General features: G+C 63.4%; 1 protein-coding gene across 6 annotated transcripts in view; it reads right to left on the bottom strand.

Annotated features, from left to right (window-relative positions):
- Positions 1 to 832: 832 nt before the first annotated feature.
- Kcnq2 (potassium voltage-gated channel subfamily Q member 2) overlaps positions 833 to 23,115 on the bottom strand; it is a 57,176-nt gene continuing 34,893 nt past the window's right edge. For 2 of the 6 annotated variants that reach the window (XM_048349725.1, XM_048349723.1), the window contains 6 exons: positions 17,857 to 17,886; positions 8,431 to 8,654; positions 7,718 to 7,826; positions 7,135 to 7,266; positions 2,064 to 2,187; positions 833 to 1,552 (listed from right to left, as the gene is read on the bottom strand). In XM_048349725.1, coding sequence (XP_048205682.1) covers positions 833 to 1,552; positions 2,064 to 2,187; positions 7,135 to 7,266; positions 7,718 to 7,826; positions 8,431 to 8,654; positions 17,857 to 17,886 — 1,339 coding nt within the window. Of the gene's footprint in view, positions 1,553 to 2,063; positions 2,188 to 4,765; positions 4,874 to 7,134; positions 7,267 to 7,717; positions 7,827 to 8,430; positions 8,655 to 12,544; positions 12,599 to 17,856; positions 17,887 to 23,115 lie in introns of all 6 variants that reach the window. The other 4 variants (XM_048349721.1, XM_048349722.1, XM_048349726.1 and 1 more) reach the window with 4 other exon arrangements.

A 23,115-nucleotide genomic window follows, 5' to 3' on the forward strand; every position in this document is an offset into this window, starting at 1 on the left:
AGAGGCAGGCACCCCACCCTCAGGAGAGGAGGAGACACAGGCTGCTTGACCTCAGACATCCTGAACTGGGGTACTGCAGGCCCTCGCGCACCCCAGGGCAGCCAGAGACCCCAAGGACCCCCTTCAGGAGAGCCTGTGGTAAGAGGGCCCACGGGGCTCTCTGGAAAACCAGTTTGGGCCCTGCGGCCTCTGCCTTCCTCAGCTCCAGGGGCTCTGAACTTGGTGTGGCGCCCGCCACAAGGCCCATGGAAGGGGGAGGACAGGGAGGGTGCTGGCCGGAAGCCCTCTAGGAGCCCTAGCTGTGTGGGCGCCGGCACCGGCCAGGCGCTGCCTCGTGGGGGCGGGGGAGCGGTCAGGAGTCAAGGGGTAAACAAATACCTCAGCTTCCCGCAGCCTCCTGAGCTGCCGTAAAGCCGTCCAGATCCAAGGCCGGCCCTGGACAAGGGCCAAGCCTGCCCTCAGCGCGACGTCCCGCCAGGCCCTGCTCCCAGCCCGGGCCCCTCTGGCCACGCTCCACCCCCCACCTGTGCAGGGCCACCTGTCCCCAGTGGACTAGAAAGGGCTGGCCCTGCCTCAGGCGGCTCTAGAGGCCGCCAGGACCCAGCGCTACCGCCCGCCGCTGGTTGGAAAGGATCTTCTGTAAAGCGTCACCCCATGAGCCCAGGAGCCCAACCTGCCCGCCCCCCAGCAAGGGCCACGCGCGCCAGCCCCCACGGGGGTCTCCGCCGCCGTGCCCTTCTGTCACTCGATGAGAAGGCCCCGGAGGGTTCCAGCCCCGAGCCGGGAGGGGGGCCGGAGGCGGCAGGCGTGTCCGTGGCCCACGGCGGCGGCCTCACTTCCTGGGTCCGGCCCAGCCCACGTCGCCGAAGGGGCCCTCGCCGGTGGCGGAGCGTGGCGGGGGCCCGCAGGGCGTGCAGAGGTCAGAGTCCGTGTCGGACTCGCCCTCGGCGATGTAGGGCCTGACCTTGGCGCACGGCGCCACGGCCGCGTAGCAGCTGCCGAGGGCGTCCAGGTTCTCCCTGGACTGGGAGATGCTGAAGCCGCTGAAGGAGCGCTCCAGTTCCTCGTGGTCCACGGACGGGATGGAGATGGACGTGTCACTGTCCCGCAGGGCCTCGTGGGGCCGACCGGCGGGGGCGTCCTCCAGCCTCAGGAACTCGGTGCTGGCCCGGTTGCCCCCGCTGTAAGCAGACAGGGACCGCTCGTGGGCGGGAGGGGGCGGGATGCGCACCAGGGAGCCGCGGTCCCCCACCGGGGAGGTGCCGTGGCGCTGGTGGCCCTGCGGCTGCCACGACGTGGACGGCGGGCCCTGGGCGGGGGGCGCGGGGGGCGCGGCGTAGTTCCTCTGGCCGGTGGAGCTGGTGGAGCGGACGATCTTGATGATGCAGCCGTGCTTGTCCGGGTGCTCGCGGCTGTCCTCGGGGCTGTGGTAGGGCGGGGCGGGCTCGGGCTCCTTGGCCCCGAAGTAGGCCTCGGTCTCGGCTGCGGGGATGCCCATGCGCTGAGTGTAGATGCTCACCAGGAAGTCCAGCTTCTTCTCCATGGACAGGACCTGCAAGAGGGGCTGCTGCCGCGGGCTTCTGGGGCAGGGGACCCCCGCGCACCCCGCCTCAGAGGTGGAGGGAGATGCGGGGTTCTCCGGGGCTGGGGTCGCGCGACCCCCGTCCCGGGTGCCAGGCAGCTCTGTTTCTCACCCCACACCTGCGGCCTGGGGACAGGCCAGCTCCAGAACAGATCCCCAGATAGCGGCCATGTGGGGTGGTTTCTGAGGCGTGGGGGGTGAGTGGCAGGGGTAAGGGGGGCAGAGGCGGGGACAGCCGGTAGAGCTTCTGGCAAACCCCACAGCAGGTGACCTTCCTAAGTGACCTCGATGCGAGTCATGCCCAGACCCACCCGCCGGGATGTGGGGAGCAGCGGGCCTGGGGCACCTCCTCCCGGGACCGGAAGGGCACCCGGGACACCCCCTGCCTCGCGACGGCCATCAGAAGGAGACACCTCGCCCCGAGAGCGGCGGTGTCAGAGGCAGCCCGCGACGCGGCTGCTCCCTCCACGGCCTCTCCCACCTGCTTCTCCACCTTCCCAAGCCGTCCCATCATGCTGGGGTCCTCAGGCAGGTCCGGCTCCGCTGGGCCCTTGGTCCGGTCCTTGTCTGTTATCGCCGGGCCCCGCCCCACAATCTGGTCCACTCTGCCGGGAACAGAGACCCGGCCCCCAAGGGTGAGTTTGGAATCGTGAGGCTGGGCCCCTGCCCCCTCCTCCTGGGCCAGCCCACAGCCCCCCAGATCTGGGCTCCACACCCTCTCAGAGCCGACCCGGGGGGCGGCAGGCGCCAGGACAGATGGACACCGGTGCCTCGTGGTCTCAGGCTGCCTCCTTCCACTCTGGTCTGGTCCCCACTCCTTCCATTCCCATGGGGCCTGGCACATTACTGAGGAGTAAAGTGATGGTGCTTCTGCCTGGCCCAGCCCCAGCCCCAGCCCCAGCCCCAGCCCGGCCCTTGGCCTGCACACCCGTCACCTCTCTCCGGCCCCATTGCCACCCACATCTCCCCTCTCCTCCCTGGCTTGGGCTTCCAGGTCCTACAGCCAACCAAGCTCCCAGGGCCCGTGATGGCTGGGGCTCCAAGCACAAAGCCAGCGTCCCCCCTCCCCTCCCACTCTCTTGAGCTTTACTCCTACGTAATGCGCCAGGGAGGCCTCCACACCAACAGGTAGGACACAGACGACGTCAATGTCTCCAGCAAGGACAACAGAAGCGGGGAGGCGTGAGAGCTGTTGCTCCATGCTCCAGGACAAGGAAGGGAACACGGGCCACACAAGAAACTGCCACACACAACCACAGGAGAGGAGAGGGGAGGGGAGGGGAGGGGAGGGGAGGGGCTGCCGCCAACCAGAGGTTGAGTGTGTGCTATGTGCATGTGGTGTGCTTGTGCGTCGTGTGACCTGCGCACGTGTCCGTGCCGTGGGGACTGTGTGTGCAGGGGGCAGAATTCAGCTGAGCTGATCTCTGTCGAGGCCAAAGGTCACTATTGACAGGAAGGAAGGGGGCTGCTTTGCCCCGGTTGGGGGTGTGGAGCTTGGTTCGTCTGACGTGGCACTAATAGATCCTCAGCAGATCTGTGGAGAGGAAAGGCCATGCAGACCATGCAGGCCATGCAGGCCATGCAGGGTGGGCTGGGGACTACAGCTTCAGGAAAGCCAGCAGGAAATACGGGGCCCCCACAGGGCGTGGCTGAAGCGCACACCCCCGGCCGGGCCTGTGGTCCCACGGGCCCCACCACAGGGCTGCCCCGCCCATCTCGTGGGGTGCTGGGCAGCGGGACTCAGGAGAGGGGCGCGACTGGCGTTGGCTGGGTGCAGCCTGCTCATGCTCCACTAGCCGCATGCTGGACGCGTGCAGAGGGCAGGGGCTGGCGGGAGGGGCCCTCTAGCTCCAAGCGGATGCCGGCGGCCATGGCAAGGGACGGGGTCCTAGAGCTCCAGTGTCCACACGGTCCAGGCAGGTGCACAGCCCCTTCACCCTGCCACATGACGGGCCACCGGTCTGGTAAGCCTCAATGGGAGCCTTGGGTCAGGCTCAGCCTAGAGTCGCCTGCTGCTGGGGTGACCGGGCGATGGTCCCCGGAGGCCCCCACGCGGCCTCCTCCTGGCTTCCGCATGGGAATCAGATTCGGGCTGCGGTCCCTCTGGTGGAAAATGCTCAGCCTGTCCTTCTGGGCTCTTCCTGACGTGAACCTGCATGAGCGAAGGCTGGGGGAACTCCCAGCCACGGCCCAGACACCGGAACGCCACGCCCACAGCTCCCCGCCGAGACGGGCTCCTGCCTCAGGGTGCGGGGAGCCATCGGTGGTGAGCTGGAGACCCTCGCGGGCAGGAAGCACAAGCACAACCCCACCCCACCCTCGCCAGGGTCCTCTCCAGGGCAGAGCTAACTCGGGAATCAACCCTCAGCCTCCTCAGAGCCCAAGGCAGTGGGCAGAGGTGGCACCTGCCGCTGGTCTGGGCTCCGTCTGTACAGATCACCTGGGCCGCCCAGGGCCGCTCTGCCCCTAAGCCAGTGACGGGGCAGCACTGCCTATCTGCCCTGCACCTACCCCCGCCAGTCACGCTGGCTGGAGGGAGCAAGCTACAGTCTCTGTGGTCCCAGGAAAACCAGAAGGCCTTGGCATCTGAACTAACTACGCAAGGGCCTGCTTTTGCCAGCGGACTGTCCCGAGCTCCACCTCCCCGTCGGCCGGGAGGGCCACTGCCATGGTCGTGGGTAATGCCACCGAGGGCGTGCAGTGGCACCGTGCCCACACGCCCAGCCTTGCCCTAGGGCCTCCTGTTCACTAGGCAGCAGCTGAGGAGGCGGGTACTGCTGCGATCGCACCTCAAGCCGGAGGGGAGCCACCGGCTGGGATCCGGGCAGCCCTGAGCTCAGGGCAAGGCACATGCACGCACGGCCTGAGCCTGTGCCCAGGCAGTCACGAAGGCCGTGGCCTGAGCAGGGGAGGAAACCACTTCCTGGCCATCGATGCTCTCCGCTTCCATCCAGAGCAGGCCTTGCTAACGGGAGCCCCCGGGGCCCCGGCTGCTGAGGAGGCCCTGGCCCTGCCCGCCCTGGTCTGAGGAGGGCTGACCTTCTTCCTTACACGCATTTTTAGGAAGGGAGACACGCCCCCTGTTCCGTGGAGAGGAGTGCGAGGTGCTGCCGTCATGTGGTCTGGAGCGAAAGGGCTGGCCGTTCACAAAGACAGGCCGGGAAAGAGGTGCGGCGTCCTAACCTAGGAGAGTACTGGGGCGACTCTCTCGGAGGGGCCGTGGGTCCTTTGGTGGGGTACTTCTTGTGCCGGGGAGTTGAAGGGGGTGGGGGGCCCACAATCATATCTATCCTGGCAGTGTAAACAAGAAAAGAGACAGCAGCACAATGCATCGTCAAGCACCTCGCGGAGGAGCTGCGGGAAACGCACAGAGCCCGGGACAAGGCAGCAGTGGTTCTTCTGAGACACGGGCCACTCAACACCTGCCACGCCCACCTTGGCGTGGGTCACCCGGCTTCCCAGCACAGCACCCCATGCAGGAGCTGGGCCGTGGCGGGGGAGGGGGCAGGTCTCGCTGCTGAGCCTCCAGTGCCCCGTCACCGGAGCAGAGGTGCATAGGACAGGCTGGCCTCCAGGAACAATGTCCCCAAGAGGGGGCTGGCCACAGGCAACAGGAGCTCAGCGTCAGGTGCCAGAGGCAACCCAGCCCTCCTCTGGCCAGTGAGTTTTGTCTGCTTTCCAGACAGTAGGGAAGGGAAAGGGGAGATGTGGGCTGGAAATGCTGCCCAGCAGACACGGCTGTAGAGAGCCGTAGAGACACAGCGCAGGCCAGGGGCTAGGGAGTCCCACTCACCGCACAAGTCCTGCTGCTGCTTGGGGGTCCCCGAGGGGCCCTAGCCTGAGCCTGCTGGGGCCGTGATAGGGTCCCGCCTGTAGGAGCAGCTGAAGGCCTAAGACTATTTATTCCTTGGCACCTGTGGCAAGTGGGTGGGCACAGTGCAAAGGGTCGCTCCTCATGACTGCCGTCTGCAGGCCCCAGGCCGGCCCTGCTGGGCCTCAGTGATGATAGAACCAAGCCTAACCATCTGTCCACCCTCCATGACGACAGGCCCCAGGCTGTCTACCTGCCCACCCTCAGAGGTGACAGACCCCAGGCTGTCCACCATACCCACCCTCAGAGGTGACAGACCCCAGGCTGTCCACCATACCCACCCTCAGAGGTGACAGACCCCAGGCTGCCCACCATACCCACCCTCAGAGGTGACAGACCCCAGGCTGTCCACCATACCCACCCTCAGAGGTGACAGACCCCAGGCTGCCCCCCTCCCCACCCTCAGAGGTGACAGACCCCAGGCTGTCTACCTGTCCACCCTCAGAGGTGACAGACCCCAGGCTGCCCCCCTCCCCACCCTCAGAGGTGACAGACCCCAGGCTGTGTACCTGTCCACCCTCAGAGGTGACAGACCCCAGGCTGTCCACCATACCCACCCTCAGAGGTGACAGACCTCAGGCTGCCCCCCTCCCCACCCTCAGAGGTGACAGACCCCAGGCTGCCCCCCACCCCACCCTCAGAGGTGACAGACCCCAGGCTGCCCCCCTCCCCACCCTCAGAGGTGACAGACCTAAGTGCCACCTTCAGGCCTGAAAAAGCACCACAGCCCTGCAGGACCCCCTGTTGGCTGAAGTCCGTGGTGCACCTCAGAAGGGCCTGACAGACGCAGAGCCCCTGGCCGGTACCGTGGCATGTGTACCTGTTGCACGTTGTCTGTGGCTCGGCGTGGAGCCCTGTGAGCCTGGGGGGTTCCCAGGTCCTCTACGTGGGTGCACACAGGCTCTCACTGTGTCCACAAACCGTGTGCACGTGTGATTCGTAGGGAAAGTCGGGTCTCAAGTTCCCACACCCAGATGAGCCAGCAGGTGCCTGGCCGCACGCTGCACACACACACCTGGCTCTGCTGCCCAGCCAGTGGGACCCATCGCTACGGGAGTGGTGGGCAGCCGGAGTTGCAGGAGGACAGTGGTCCCTGCCCGCAGGGCCTATAGATTCATGAAATGCTCCCTCTCCCAGTCATACACCCATGCGTATGTGCGTGCGTGCACAACTCACACACACGTCACACACGCATGCGCCACACACATGCACGAACACACACACGTGTGTGCATGCTCCCATGTGTATGTGTACATCCACACTCGTGAGTACACATATACGCAGTGGGCACGTGCACACACAGCTGTACACACAGTGGGCACGTGCGCACACAGCTGTACACACAGTGGGCATGTGTACACACAGTTGTACACGCAGTGGGCATGTGCACACAGTTGTACACGCAGTGGGCATGTGCACACAGTTGTACACACAGTGGACATGTGCACACACAGTTGCACAGCACAGTACAGGTGAGTGGGGTGAGAAGGGAAGAACAGACAAACTGCGTGAAGACTCGGCAGAAAGCAACAAGAAGCTGACGTGGTGGGCGAAGGCCCCCGGGGCTGGGCACGGCCCCTGCCCTGCACGCGCCCCGCCCCAGCCCTGGGGTCCCCCAGCCCAGGCCTGGGCTCGGCCGCAGGGTCCTGCCCTTGCCAGCCTGGACAGGTGGGGCGCTTGCCTGGACTGCAGGCTCTTGATGCGGGACAGCATGTCCAGGTGTCCAGCCGAGTACTGCTCGATGACGTCCATCACGTCATATGGCCGGAGGCTCTCCTTGAACTTGCGCTTGGACACCAAGAACCTCATGACACTGCAAGGCAGGGGAGCCGTGAGCTCTGCGCAGATGCCGTCCTCCAGGCCAGCCCCACATCCATCTGCCGGTCGCCCCAACATCTCCAAGCCCACAGTCGTCGAGGACGTAGCCCTGCGGAGTGGCTGGCCCTGGCATCTAAGCCACGCCTGCCCCCCCACACTGGTCATTCAGTCCTGGCCTCAGGCTGACCCTTGTCCACCCCAGACCTTGCCCAAAGCCCCCACGATCCCTGAGCCCCAGGGGCCCAGGGCTCAGCAGGCCCCTGTCGGTGCAGACACAAGCGTCAGGAGACGGGGTGAAAAGGGGTGACCGTGAAGCTCCCTCGGGCCAGTGTCCCAGGCCCCCCGTGGCCTTTCCTCTCCAGGTGACCCAGGCCACTGGCTGCCCTGGCTGGCCTAGGAGCCCCCGCAGCAGTAGGCACAGGGCGGGAGGCCCCAGGGTCCCTCACCACACAGCGCGGATGCTGACTTTGAGGCCAGGGGTCAGATCCTCGGTCACGAACTCGCAGTTACAGCTCTTGTTGTCTTCCACAATGTCCTCGCCCGGGAGACTCGCTTCTGGGTGGAAGGAACGCAGCCCGTCAGAGCGTCTGCCAGCCTGGACCGTCCCCTTCCTACAGGCCCCCTGGGGTTGACCCTCTCGGCTGTGGCCTACGGGGAGTCACTGAAGTGGGGGTTCAAGTGGGTGAGTGGATGGTCGCGGGTTCCATCCACGTGCAGAAGGCAGCTCAGCCACAAAGGAAGAAACCCAGACACGTGCAGCACAGAGGACCCAACACCGTGCTGGGCGAGAGGCCAGGCACGGTGCATCCACGCCGTGCAGAACCATGCACACGACACGCACAGAAGAGGAGCTGGAGTCTGGGAGCAGGCCCCGGGGGCCAGGGCTGGGGAGGGGAGCCGGTGGTGAGTGGCAGGCTCCGGCTTCCCTCCCGATTGTGACAGTGCTCTACACCTGGACTGCAGTGGCGGCGGCAAGCAGTGTGGATGTGAGACACCACTCAATGGTGTGCGTTAAAATGGTTCACCTGACGCAACGTTTTCCTCGAAGCAAAAGGAACAGCCCCGAGCGGCTCCCACCTTGCTCTGTGTTTGGGGGCTACCTCCCTCTCTGGGCAGCCCCCTTCCCACCGAGGGGAAGGCGGGGCCACGCCAGACCCACCTTCTGAGTTCTGGCGGGACGCTGCGCCCTTAATGCGGAAGGCCTGGCGAGCCCGGCTGCGGTCACCAAAGCTCCAGCTCTTGGGCACCTTGCTTGGGCTGTCGTCGAGGCTCTGGTCAGCGCTGGGGGACCGCCGCACCGCCTGGGCCTGGGGGGACCCCTTCCCCTTGGCGGCCACGCCTCGAGGGCTGGAGAAGACACGATCTTTCAAACTGACCTTCTGACTGCTCCCAGGAGAACCGACGGGCGGGCAGACAGACAGACACACACACACACAGACAGAGAGACAGCAAGAGAAGTCACTCTGGAAAGCCCATGGCCGCAGCTTCGCACAGCCAGTGTCCTCCCAGAGGACAAGAGGGAAACGCAGGCCTGAAGAATGACCAACCCCGCGAGGGCTGGGCCGCGGAGGGCGAAGGGCAGGGCGGTGGGACACCAAGGCCGGTCAGCAGGTGACACGCAGACGCATCTCCAAGTGCCCGGAACCGGGCTCTTCCCAGGGGTTCCTGTCTGCACTGGCCTGGCCAGTAGCTTTCCTTGCCGGCCCTTCCCACTGCCCCCAGCCTCTCCCTCTGACTCATGGTCAGGGGAGGCCACCACGAGCCCGATGCTTGTCCACAGAAGCCCAGGCGCCTCCTGGCCTCCACTGGGGGCCACTGGGGGCCAGCATGTGCCCAGGGTCAGTGGTCGACCGCGCCTGGACTCAAGGGAGCACGTCTCCTTGTGGAGTAGCGGCAGGGACAAGGCCTCTCCATGGCCAGGTGCGACACCCACAGGCCCGCTGGCCCAAGCCCTGACCTCAGGGGGAAGGCACCAGCCACAGCGACAGGACAGTGGCCAGCCTCAGGAAAATGTGTATGTGTGTATGTATTTATGGCGGTACTGGGGTTTGAACTCAAGGCCTTGTGCTTGCTAAGCAGGTTATCCCTTGAGTCCTGCTCCCAGTCTTTTTTTTTTTTTTTTTTTTTTTTTTGCTTTAGTTATTTCTCAGGTAGGGTCTTGACTCTTTGACGAGGGTAGGCCTTGAACTCGGAGTCCTCCTACCTATGGCCTCCTGTGTGGCTAAGATCGTGGGTCTGCACGCCTGTTCAGCCTCCCCACAGAGTTGTTTTCAGTCAGGCTACAGTTTCTAAGCTTCCAAAGACCCTGCGTCTCTCTCACCCCCATCCTTGGCACCCATGACAGCCTGGCCCGGGTTGCCCACCTGCAGTGGCCTCCAGGTCCAGGCTGGCCGCTTGCTCCTCCCGCCGGGGCCCCCGCTATCACTGTGACTCCACGTGGGCCGGCCAGCCTTCCCAGGACAGCCTTCAGGCAGGGCCCATGACAGCCAAGGGCCGAGGAGTCGGGGTGGGGGGTCTCAGCGGGGCTCTCAGACGCCCCAACACATAGTGACACTTACTATGCTCAGACCCCACCCCCATGCCCCCCTGCAGTGGCCCCACCAAGGATCCACAGCAGACACACACAACAGAGTGCAGAGGTGACCACCACCGCGGAGAGTCAGCCACGAGGCCCTGCACAGCCTGGACACCGCGGACCTGGCCGGGGCCCTCCCACCCTGCTCTGGGCAGCTGGCCACTCGAGATCGTCTGTGTCTGCTCATCAAGGAAGGGGCAGAAACGGGGGCCAGCGGCCGGCCACACGGCCACTCGGGAAGAGCCTGCTGACTGCAAGGGGTCCTGGGAACATCAGGACCGGGGCCCTGCTGGCTTGGGACCTCCAGCCCGAAACCTGCACCTCTGTGCCCCCCCGGTCCCCTACCTCTGCAGCTCTGTGTCCCCCACCTCTGCAGCTCTGTGCCCCCCGGCCCCCACCACTGCAGCTCCGTGCCCCCCGGCCCCACCTCTGCAGCTCTGTGCCCCCAGGCCCCCACCTCTGCAGCTCTGTGTCCCCCACCTCTGCAGCTCTGTGCCCCCCACCTCTGCAGCTCTGTGCCCCCCACCTCTGTACCTCTGTACCCCCCAGCCCCACCTGTGCAGCTCCGTGTCCCCTAGTGGCCAACCCAGCCACATGGGAGCCAGAGCCACTCAGAGCCCCTGTGGCCTCTGCTCTGGCCTCATGGAGAACCCCAGCTGGTGCAGGGAGAGCTAAATGTTGGCACCACCTGCAAATAGCTGAGGACTGTGGTAGCACTTAGACTTGTCCAGCTCAGGGACACTCTGGCTTCTAGAATGTTCCTTGCTACTCTTTTGGATGCCTTCTCTATTACAGAGGCCGGCCGCGCAAACGCAGTAAAGGAGGTCCCTGTCCTCCGGGGGAGGCCCTGGCGCTGGGAGGATGTTTTCCGGAATCCCTCAAGGCCATCTTCTGCTCTTGCCCTCCAACTTGCACACAGAGGGAAGGGGGCCGAGCAGCCCCCTGGCGCCCGGTCTCGGCTAAGCCGGTGCCGAGCAGTGCGGGAGAGCTGCGTCTCAGCCCACAGCCGGGGCGTCGCCGCCGCTCCTCTGGTTTCCCGACAGTTGGCAACCGGGAAACGCATCTCCCACCACCCCAGGTGAGCTGGGGTGGCAGTCGGCAGCGTGGGGTCAGGGGCCGCCTGGAGAGGGGCTGGGGGAGTCTGCAGGACCCTTCCGGGGAGCCGTCCCAGGGCCAACCACTTCTCCCTGCTGGTGGCGATTTCCTCCCAGTCACTCAGCGCCAGGCCGGAGGCCCCTCCAAGGACCCCGGCTCTGCGCGAGGCCTCGCCCCCGCAGTCACCCCATCTCAGTGTCAGCTCTGTGTCTCCAGCTCTCAACACCGCTCCCCCCCAGGCCCTGCCGGAGGAGGGAGGATACAGAGGCAGCCCGTCCGCCTCCTCCACCACTGGAGCCTACACGGCAGCAAGGGGTTTGGGGGGGCTCCCTTCCCTCGCCTCTCAAGCCTCCCGCGAACAAAGAAAACTCCAAGAGGGACTCCCGGGAGCCTCCCGCACGCCCCCTCGAGAGCCGGTGGCCAGCCCTGACCGGTGCACCAGGCGCATGCGGGCCAGGGGTCGCTCGGGACCTGCCGGGAGGGCAAAGGAGCCCTCTCCTCTCCCCGCGGCGGCCTCCCCAGGGCGAATCCCAACAGGGCCCGGCAGTGAGATGGCCCCCGCCCCAGCACACAGGGGCCCAGCTCAGCAGTGCGGGGAGCCGGCATCCAGACAACTGCCCAGCCCATCTGGGGACGGGGGATGCCCAGGAGAGCGAGGAGACTTGCCACGAGTGCCCACAGCAGAGCCCTACACTTCCAGACGCTTCCGGTCACAAGCGGTCTAACGCCGGTCCTCTCTCCCGAGGGCCCAGCTGGACACAGATGCTCTGGGCAAGCAGACAGCTTCAGCCAGAGCTCAAGCAGGCCGCGGCGCCCGCGGGAGGCTTCAAGAGCCTCCTGCAGGTGCTCACTCCAGGACACAGAGAGCCAGGAGGCCCCAGGCGGGGGAGGGGGGATCCTGCAAGCCCCTCTCCCAGGTGGAGAAGGACCCGGAACATGCACGGGTGCAGATGCACAAGCATGCTGCTCGTGCTGACCGGCCGCATGCACACAATGGGGGGCTCTTGCAGGACGGCAGCGGCCCGCGTGGGGCTAGGCTGCACTGCCAGGGAGGGGTGGGCGGGGCAGGGAAACAGGAGGCAGAGGCCCCAGAGCAAGCAGGAGAACGGATGCCCTCACGCATGGACAGCAGACAGGGGGCAGGGGCGGGAAAGGTGTGGTCAAGGTGCAGGGGATGGGGAGCTTTTCCACCGTCCTGTTTCTGGTCTGCCCTAATCCAAGCCTGCAAGTCACCAAGTGGTAGCCATGGCTTCAGGCTTGTGGAGGGAGGGGTGAAGAGCCCAGAACACAGGACACAGCCTCCACGGTGAGGGAGCCAGCTCAGGACCGGTCCTCGGTGCCCAGTACAAGTGCCAGTCTGACCAGCCCAGGGGGAAAAACCTCTCTCTGATGGGCACCGTTGTTTCCGCATCAGTGACCCCGGCCTCGGCAGGGCAGGGCTTGGTGTGGAGGAGGGAGGCCAGGCGCCCGGCTCTGCCCTGTGCTCTGGGCATCAGGGGAGTCAGAGCTGGGTAGGGTGCTGCCGTGGCTCATCCCGACCTCTCGTAAGCGGGGAGGGCGAGAGCGTGCAGCGCGGTCAGTCCGTGCGAGCATTGCGTGGTACCTAGAGTGTCCAGGGCAGCATCCACACAGGCACCCTCGGCACGGTCTGCCTTTACTGGAAATGAGGAGAGCACAGTTAGTCCCGGGGGTGGGGGCGGGGGGGCAACAGGACCGACCAGAGAGCGGGGACACTGAGGCACGGCAGACCCTAGGTGGTCCTGGCTCGCGGAGCCAGCTGCAGCGCTCGCATCTGAGCAAGGGCACTGAGGGCTGTGCGAAAATCTTCAGCAGCCTGGAAAAGAAAGCAGTCCCCTATTTTTGGAGAGAAAGAATCCCCGTGGTTTCCTCCAAAAATACCTTTTCCTTCCAAAGCCAGAGTGTGGGTTCATGTCTTAAAAGATGTATTATTATTACTGCATTTTTTTTGTTGTACTCATGCCAACAACAACAAAAAAAAAATACATGAGGTAAGACTTTAAAGCAAAAGGCTAGCTGTGATAGACACGATCTTGGAAGTGACCACTCTGAAGCATGCGTGTGTTACGGGGGAAAGGTGCCGCTTAGCTTTACCAGTCAGTCAGCGAGGTTTCGCCATGCCAGCCTGTGGTGGCCCAGTCCAAATGGCCTCGGCGCGCCCAGGAGGCAGCGGTGGGGAGCTCGGGAGAAGGGGCGCCTGGGTTCAAGGACTTTGCCCGTGTCAGATCGCTGTGGTGAGGGGAACCCTAGGAGGGGCCTTGCCAACACCCCTGCTGCCTTCTCCAGAGCCCCCCGGACACCTCAGATTTGCATCCGCACTTGAAGGGGTGAACATGGTTAAGAAGAATCCTTCCCTTTCCTTCAGGCTCCTCCCTGGCCCCCCGCAGCTGGTCCCTCTCAGTTCCTCCAAGGAACTGACGTGTGTGGCGACGGTTTCAGATCAGAAATAAGCGGGCCAGGGAAGAAGGGGTTTGCGTCTGCTTTCCTCCCACATCATTTAATGTCAACCGGAAGTCCCCATTACATGCTGCCCACACGCATCTCTCCGTCTGGGCCTTGGGCAGCAGCCTTGGCCTCTTCCCAAGGACGCCCTGAGCCTGCAAGCTACAGCCCACATCCTTGAGTCTGCAAGCTACAGCCCTCACCTCGGAGTCTGCAATGAACTACAGCCCACACCCCTGAGCCTGCAAGCTACAGCCCACACCCTTGAGTCTACAGTGAGCTACAGCCCACACCCCCGAGCCTGCAAGCTACAGCCCACACCCCCGAGCCTGCAGTGAACTACAGCCCACACCCCTCAGCCTGCAAGCTACAGCCCACACCCCCGAGCCTGCAGTGAACTACAGCCCACACCCCCGAGCCTTCAATGAACTAAAGCCCACACCCCCGAGCCTGCAAGCTACAGCTCACACCCCCGAGCCTGCAGTGAGCTACAGCCCACACCCCCGAGCCTGCAGTGAACTACAGCCCACACCCCCGAGCCTGCAGTGAACTACAGCCCACACCCCTCAGCCTGCAAGCTACAGCCCACACCCCCGAGCCTGCAGTGAACTACAGCCCACACCCCCGAGCCTTCAATGAACTAAAGCCCACACCCCCGAGCCTGCAAGCTACAGCCCACACCCCTGAGCCTGCAAGCTACAGCCCTCACCTCGGAGTCTGCAATGAACTACAGCCCACACCCCTGAGCCTGCAGGCTACAGCCCACACCCCTGAGCCTGAAAGCTACAGCCCACACCCCTGAGTCTGCAAGCTATAGCCCTCACCTCAGAGTCTGCAAGCTACAGCCCACACCCCCGAGCCTGCAGTGAACTACAGCCCACACCCCCGAGCCTGCAGTGAACTACAGCCCACACCCCCGAGCCTGCAAGCTACAGCCCACACCCTCGAGTCTGCAGTGAACTACAGCCCACACCCCCGAGCCTGCAAGCTACAGCCCACACCCTCGAGTCTGCAGTGAACTACAGCCCACACCCCCGAGCCTGCAAGCTACAGCCCACACCCCCGAGCCTGCAAGCTACAGCCCACACCCCCGAGCCTGCAGTGAACTACAGCCCACACCCCCGAGCCTGCAGTGAACTACAGCCCACACCCCCGAGCCTGCAGTGAACTACAGCCCACACCCCTGAGCCTGCATTGGGCTATAGCTCACACCCCTGAGCCTGCAGTGAGCTATAGCCCACACCCCCGAGCTTGCAAGCTACAGCCCTCACCTCAGAGTCTGCAGTGAACTACAGCCCACACCCCCGAGCCTGCAGGCTACAGACCACACCCCTGAGCCTGCAAGCTACAGCCCACACCCCTGAGCCTACAGGCTACAGCCCACACCCCTGAGCCTGCAAGCTACAGCCCACACCCCCGAGCATGCAGTGAGCTACAGCCCACACCCCTGAGCCTGCATTGGGCTATAGCGCACATCCCCTGCTAGGTTTGGCTCGCTAAAGACAAGCAGCCTTAGGTTGCCTAGAGATGTGGAGCTGAAACTGCACTTGTGTGTGACCAGTTCACTACACGATGGCGCCATCAGCAAAGCTCCTGGCCTTCTGGACCTGGCTAGGGACGGCAGCACCTCCCTTCTCCCCTTCGGTGGTCCGCAGGCCACACCTCCAGGAACGTGCTCCAGAGCCCCTTCCCATCCCTCGGGAAGGAGGGGGCCCCAGGGGCCAGGCCCAGCTCGGCAGAGAGGATATGTCTGCCCCCAGCCACACAAGGCCCCTGAGACCAGGGCTGAACCTCTAATTGTCTGTTGCACTGAGTGTCACGGTAGCTAGTGGCCCCTGTGAGGGGTAGCAGGGCTTGACCAGGGCTGAGCAGGATGGGCTGCAGCCAGCGGCCCTCCTTGAACACGCTGCTGCTTGGGCTAACGTGATGTGGTCAGTTCCCGCTGAGCTCTAGGCCCAGGCAGGAGCTGCAGGCAGGCCCGGGATGGGCCCCGAGCCCAGGCCAGCCAGGCAGGAAAGCACCAAAATATACAGAAGGCCACGACCTGTGAAAGAGAGGAGACCCACCCAGCGGAGAGGCAAAGCCAGGGCTCAGAGGGCCCCGGGCACGGAGCGGGAGGGTGAGGAAAGGCACGGGAGCAGGAGGGCAGGTCACGAGAGACACATCAGAGTAGCACAGGCCTGGCCCCCTCCCCTACCCCCCCCCCAGACCTCCATCCCAAAGCCCCACAGGGACGCTCTGAACAACGCCACCCCCGTCACCCAAGCATTGCTGGAGCTGAGGGCCCCGGCCGGCTGGGGCCCACCACCGTGTGTCTGCCTCCTGGGCCAGGCACCAAGGACGCACACAGACACTGAGGGAGAGGCCCCGGGGCCACACTGTCTACCTGCTCAGACCGGCTCGGGCCAGCCATGTCCTGCCAGGCGGGAGGCAGAGATACCCATCCAGAGGCCGAAGAGATGTGGGCACCGGTGCCCACTCAACTGACGGAACCTGGGGACAGCGGGCAGCCACGTGCTCCCGGCTACCCGGGCTGCAGAGCCCTCTCTGAACAGCACCTACGCTCTGGGTGCTGAGGAGGAGCTCACGCTGCACCGCGGGGGTAGGGACGCCACCCTCTGCTTGCGGGCAACGGGCGTCGACCCCCAGGGAGGGGAGTCTTCACAGACAGAACCTGCTCCTCGCTCCACAGCACAGGGGCCTCCAGTCGCCTCCCAGCCCGGAGCCAAGTGTCCATGTGGAGGCCCTGGAAGCCCTGCTCAGCTGAGCGCTAAGCGGGGGTGTCGGGGGGAGGGCCTGGCCGGCGGGCAGTGACCCTCAGGGAAGGGTGTGGGAGGCACAGGCAGGCAGGGACCACCAACACGTGGGGAGGAGACAGGGGTGGCAGGGGTGGAGCGGGGGAGCCACGGAACATACCGGAGAGCCGGGGGCTCCCGTGGTCCTCACCTTGAGTCCTGCTTTCAGGGTCAGCACCTCATCCCAAAAGACAGAGCAGACGAGAAAGGGGCCCCAGAAGGGCAGTGACAGTGATTAAAAGCACTTGGGGGCAGCAAGATTTTCCAGATGGGGGCAGGAGAGGGAGAAAGAGAGAGAGAGAGGCTGAGACGAGAACCGCACAGGGAGGGAGGGCCGCAGCCAGGGCAGCAAGCGCAAAGGCCCCGCGGGCAGTCGCTCCCAGCAAGGGCACGGGGCCAGGCAGGCTGGGGGGTGCAGAGACGGGCGGAGAAGCCTCCAGGACCATCACTATTGGGATCCATCTCTGTCCGCCTCAGGCAGAGCTGGAGCGAGCCCAAATCACAGACAAAGGGGCGGGGCTCCCCTCCCCCGCCAGCTCTCAGCGGAGGCCAAGCCAGGGACTGAGGGGTGGGGTGGGCTGGTCTCCAGGAAGCTGGACGGCCTTTCTCCTTGCACCTGGTCTGGGGCCGGACGGGGCTCTTCTTACCCCACTGTCAGGGACGGGAGCCAGTGCTGCACCAGCCGCCCACCACACTCCCCAGCTAGCTCCCTTAGTGGCCTGATCACTGCCCACTGCCCACGGGTTGTGCTCAGTAGGCGAGGCCTCTTCCACCAGGACACCTCCTGTTATTCACCCTCCTTTCCTGGGGTTCAGAGGAGAAGGGTCACATCCATCTCCAATCGGCAGAGAAGGTGGGTCGGCCAGATTCCACCTCGTCCCACCGGAGCCCACAGGCCCGCACATCCTGCCGCCCGGTCACCCTAAGGTCCAGGCAGGTGCACCTGAGACCCGAGGTCTGGGGCTGGCATCGTGCCGCCCTGCGTGGATGGGCCGGGCCCGGGGTGGGGGAGGGGGACACGGTGCTCGCAGCCCCGCAGAGATGCCCCGTGGGCTGGAGTTTTAGACTGGGGCTTTGTGACCCCCGTCCTGGCATTCTTTTCAATGCTAGGAAAACAGGGCTCCTGTCCCCCTCTACCCAAGCAGAGCTGGCAGCGAGTGCCACCTCAGTGGCCTAGACGAGCAGCACGTGGGTCCCGTCGGAAGCTAGCCAAAGGGACCTGCGAGGTCTGGACACCCACGGAGGGCTGGGTGGGAGGGGCACGGGCCCCTCCCGAGGACAGGACAGGACAGGCTGGTGCTCTCCCACGTGTCCCGAGCGAGGGCCTCTGCCAAGTGTGCAGTGGGAAGCCCGGCTCTCCTTCCTCTGCCCACCCCAGCGGGGCTGAGGGCCTTTTGGTGGGGGGCGGGGTTCAGTTGGGGGGTCTCAACTCAGACTAACTGCAAATCAGGCCAAATGTGAACCGGAAGCCCTTGAACAGAAACACCTGCCCCCGGGCCCCTAGGGCTGGGGTGCACAGGGGGAGTGGGGTGGGAGCCACCCCAGAAGGCCCAGGGAGAGGCTTTGAGAGAGAAGCGGTGACAGAGCACACGGCAGCCTGTGTGCCCCGGAGGCGCAGGGCACACACGGAGGAGCGAGGCTGGAGGCTGGAGGGACTGACCTTGGTGACGGCTCCGGCGGAGGCTCCTTCCTTCAAGGAGAGAAGAAAAGGGTTAGTCACTCCTCAGGCGGCCCCCGGAGGGCTGGGGGCCGGGATGGCAGATACTTCCCCCCGCACGCGCACACACACACACACACACACACACACACACGTCACACCCGTCCCCATGTTTCCACGGTGCTCGGGGGAGGACGTGCTACCATAGAGAAGGCCACCTCTCGGGGGCCGGCCGTGGGAGGGGGAGTCCGGGCCTCGAGGCACCCTGCCTTAGAGGTTCCTTCCACGCGCACCGATGGACACACATCTCAACAGAAGGCACACGGTTTCGTGGAGTTCCAGACGAAGCGACTGCCGAAGAACGCTCCTAACTTGCTGGAATTTTTCCTTCTGTGTCACGGAGGCTGAACCGGCCAACTGTCCATCTCATTCTGCTTGTAGGGTCATTTCAGACATTTTCTGTCTTACAGGGAGTGATCTTGCTCAAACCCTGGGGACGGCGGCTCCCGGGTCTCCTGGGATACTAAGAAGGCTCCCTTGGTGCACTTGCAAGCACTGTGTGCACCAGGAGGCACCACATCAGTAGAGCACAGTGACAGCAGAGGAAAGGGACCCAGTCAGACTCCCTGCTTGGCCCAGAGCCTCTGAGAATGAGACTCTGGGTCTCAAGCCACTTGGGTTCCACATATTGATTCAGGAGCACTGCCTCTCAGAGAGGGTTGGCCCATGCGATGGCCCAGACTCGCAGCCCCGCAGCCGCCTAGCCAGCTAGGATGCAGACATCAGAGCAGCAAAGGTACTCACCGTGGGCCCCTCCCTACCCACAATGCAGTTCTGCCATGTTCTCCAATCTACCCACAGTGCAGTTCTGCCATGTTCTCCCATCTACCCACAGTGCAGTTCTGCCGTGGGCCCCTCCCTACCCACAATGCAGTTCTGCCATGTTCTCCAATCTACCCACAGTGCAGTTCTGCCATGTTCTCCAATCTACCCACAGTGCAGTTCTGCCATGTTCTCCAATCTACCCACAGTGCAGTTCTGCCGTGGGCCCCTCCCTACCCACAATGCAGTTCTGCCATGTTCTCCAATCTACCCACAGTGCAGTTCTGCTGTGGCTTGTCCCCCACCTACCCACAGAGCAGTTCTCCACAAACTTGAAGAATCTAACCTGTGAAGAATTTACTCTTCCTTTGTTCTGGAGGCCATAGAGCCAAAGCATGGTGTGACAGGGCCATTCTCCTCCAACGCACCAGGGAAAGTCTGCCTGCCTCTCTGGCCCTGGGCCTCCAGTCCTCTCCTTGGTCGCCCCCTGTCCTCATGGGACAGCTGCAACATAGCAGAAGCTGGGAACAACCACGATGCCCTCACCTCCACAAAGGCCCTTTTTCAAATAGGGTTGCATTCGAGGCCCTGTGTCAAAGGCTCAGTCTGTGGACAAGTTCAGAGCGGAATGGGCCATTAGGAGGCGAGGCCAGGTTGGAGGAAGTGGGTCACCATGGGTGTGGCTTTGCGGGCATGTCCTTCCTCTGGCCTCTTCCTGTCAACTTCCTGGCTGCTCTTAGGTGAGCAGATTTCCTTTTCCGTGATGCTCTGCCTCGCCACAGCCTAAAAGCAGTGGAGCCCAGCTGACCATGGATTCCAACCTCTGACACAGCAAGCCAAAATAAAGCAAACCTTCCTTTGTCACAGAGACAATCCCCAGCTAACATGGTACTTCTGACAACACCAATGGGGCAGTGCAAACTTCCTTGGTGGACCTCCCTTTCTTCAGCGTGCTCCCTCCAACCACCTTCCCACATCACGGGCTTGTTCTAGCACTCGCCTCACACCTCCGACTCAACTCCAAACTTAATTCCACATTTTTAGGCTTTGTGTTCCTTGTAGTAATGAGGTTTGAACTTAAGGCCTCATGCTTGCTAGGCAGGTGCTCTATCACTTGAGCCATACCACCAGACTTTTTTGCTATCATCACTTTTTTTAAACAGGGTGTCAAGTTTTTGCCTGGGGCCAGCCTCTGATCAAGGTTCTCCTGCACATACTTCAGCAGGGCCGGAGTCACAGGCAGGTCCTGAGAAGAGGGTCTTGCTAACTCTGAGCAGGCTAGCCTCAAACCACAATCCTCCTGATCACCACCCCAAGTAGCTAGGATTATAGGTATGGCTCCCATTTTTAGAAATTCATTACAACAGAACCCCATTTCCCAGGCTCAGAGAGAAGCTAGAACTGCCATAACACAATCCACAGTCTGGCAGCTTAAGCCACAGTACGCTATTCTCTTAGAGTCCTGAAGGAAAGAAGCCTGAAATCCAGGGGTCACAGGGACAGATTCCTTCCCCAGAGGAGAATGTGCCCCTCCGCATCTTCCTGAGTCACGTGGCAGGCGTGGATCCCCCCTGCATCTTCCTGAGTCACGTGGCAGGCGTGGATCCCCCCTGCATTTTCCTGAGTCACATGGCAGGCGTGGAGCCCCTGTGCTTTCTGAGTCGCATGGCAGGCGTGGATCCCCCCCTGCATCTTCCTGAGTCACGTGGCAGGCGTGGATCCCCCTGCATCTTCCTGAGTCACGTGGCAGGCGTGGATCCCCCTGCATCTTTCTGAGTCACGTGGTAGGCGTGGACCCCCCCCGCATCTTCCTGAGTCACGTGGCAGGCGTGGATCCCCCCTGCATCTTCCTGAGTCACGTGGCAGGCGTGGACCCCCCCTGCATCTTCCTGAGTCACGTGGCAGGCGTGGATCCCTCCGCATCTTCCTGAGTCACGTGGCAGGCGTGGATCCCCCCGCATCTTCCTGAGTCACGTGGCAGGCGTGGATCCCCTGTGTTTTCCTGAGTCACGTGGCAGGCGTGGATCCCCCCTGCATCTTCCTGAGTCACGTGGCAGGCGTGGATCCCCCTGCATCTTTCCGAGTCACGTGGTAGGCGTGGACCCCCCGCATCTTCCTGAATCACGTGGCAGGCGTGGACCCCCCGCATCTTCCTGAGTCACGTGGCAGGCGTGGATCCCCCTGCATCTTCCTGAGTCACGTGGCAGGCGTGGATCCCCCTGCATCTTTCTGAGTCACGTGGTAGGCGTGGACCCCCCCGCATCTTCCTGAGTCACGTGGCAGGCGTGGATCCCTCCGCATCTTCCTGAGTCACGTGGCAGGCGTGGATCCCCCCTGCATCTTCCTGAGTCACGTGGCAGGCGTGGATCCCCTCTGTTTGGCTGAGTCACATGGCAGGCGTGGATCCCTCCGCATCTTTCTGAGTCACGTGGCAGGCGTGGATCCCCTCTGTTTGGCTGTCACATGGCAGGCGTGGATCCCTCCGCATCTTCCTGAGTCACGTGGCAGGCGTGGATCCCCCCGCATCTTCCTGAGTCACGTGGCAGGCATAGATCCCCTCTGTTTGGCTGAGTCACATGGCAGGCGTGGATCCCCCATGTTTCCTGAGTCACGTGGTAGGCATGGAGCCCCCTGCATTTTCCTGAGTCACGTGGCAGGCATAGATCCCCTCTGTTTGGCTGAGTCACATGGCAGGCGTGGATCCCCCATGCTTCCTGAGTCACGTGGTAGGCATGGAGCCCCCTGCATTTTCCTGAGTCACGTGGCAGGCATGGATCCCCTCTGTTTGGCTGAGTCACATGGCAGGCGTGGATCCCCCATGCTTCCTGAGTCACGTGGCAGGCGTGGATCCCCCTGCATCTTCCTGAGTCACGTGGCAGGCGTGGATCCCCCTGCATCTTTCTGAGTCACGTGGTAGGCGTGGACCCCCCCGCATCTTCCTGAGTCACGTGGCAGGCGTGGATCCCTCCGCATCTTCCTGAGTCACGTGGCAGGCGTGGATCCCCCCTGCATCTTCCTGAGTCACGTGGCAGGCGTGGATCCCCTCTGTTTGGCTGAGTCACATGGCAGGCGTGGATCCCTCCGCATCTTTCTGAGTCACGTGGCAGGCGTGGATCCCCTCTGTTTGGCTGTCACATGGCAGGCGTGGATCCCTCCGCATCTTCCTGAGTCACGTGGCAGGCGTGGATCCCCCCGCATCTTCCTGAGTCACGTGGCAGGCATAGATCCCCTCTGTTTGGCTGAGTCACATGGCAGGCGTGGATCCCCCATGTTTCCTGAGTCACGTGGCAGGCGTGGATCCCCCCTGCATCTTCCTGAGTCACGTGGCAGGCATGGATCCCCTCTGTTTGGCTGAGTCACATGGCAGGCGTGGATCCCCCATGCTTCCTGAGTCACGTGGTAGGCATGGAGCCCCCTGCATTTTCCTGAGTCACGTGGCAGGCATAGATCCCCTCTGTTTGGCTGAGTCACATGGCAGGCGTGGATCCCCCATGCTTCCTGAGTCACGTGGTAGGCATGGAGCCCCCTGCATTTTCCTGAGTCACGTGGCAGGCATGGATCCCCTCTGTTTGGCTGAGTCACATGGCAGGCGTGGATCCCCCATGCTTCCTGAGTCACGTGGCAGGCGTGGATCCCCCTGCATCTTCCTGAGTCACGTGGCAGGCGTGGATCCCCCTGCATCTTTCTGAGTCACGTGGTAGGCGTGGACCCCCCCGCATCTTCCTGAGTCACGTGGCAGGCGTGGATCCCCTTTGTATTTTCCTGAGTCACGTGGCAGGCGTGGATCCCCTTTGTATTTTCCTGAGTCACGTGGCAGGCGTGGATCCCCCATGTTTCCTGAGTCACGTGGCAGGCGTGGATCCCCCCTGCATCTTCCTGAGTCACGTGGCAGGCATGGATCCCCTCTGTTTGGCTGAGTCACATGGCAGGCGTGGATCCCCCATGCTTCCTGAGTCACGTGGTAGGCATGGAGCCCCCTGCATTTTCCTGAGTCACGTGGCAGGCATAGATCCCCTCTGTTTGGCTGAGTCACATGGCAGGCGTGGATCCCCCATGCTTCCTGAGTCACGTGGTAGGCATGGAGCCCCCTGCATTTTCCTGAGTCACGTGGCAGGCATAGATCCCCTCTGTTTTCCTGAGTCACGTGGCAGGCGTGGATCCCCTTTGTATTTTCCTGAGTCACGTGGTAGGCGTGGATCCCCTTTGTATTTTCCTGAGTCACGTGGCAGGCGTGGATCCCCTCTGTTTGGCTGAGTCACATGGCAGGCGTGGATCCCCCCTGCATCTTCCTGAGTCACATGGCAGGCGTGGATCCCCCCTGCATCTTCCTGAGTCACGTGGCAGGCGTGGATCCCCCCCCGCATCTTCCTGAGTCACGTGGCAGGCATGGATCCCCTCTGTTTGGCTGAGTCACATGGCAGGCGTGGATCCCCCATGTTT

Source organism: Perognathus longimembris, chromosome 6 (assembly GCF_023159225.1).
Source record: "Perognathus longimembris pacificus isolate PPM17 chromosome 6, ASM2315922v1, whole genome shotgun sequence".
Lineage (NCBI taxonomy): Eukaryota > Metazoa > Chordata > Mammalia > Rodentia > Heteromyidae > Perognathus > Perognathus longimembris.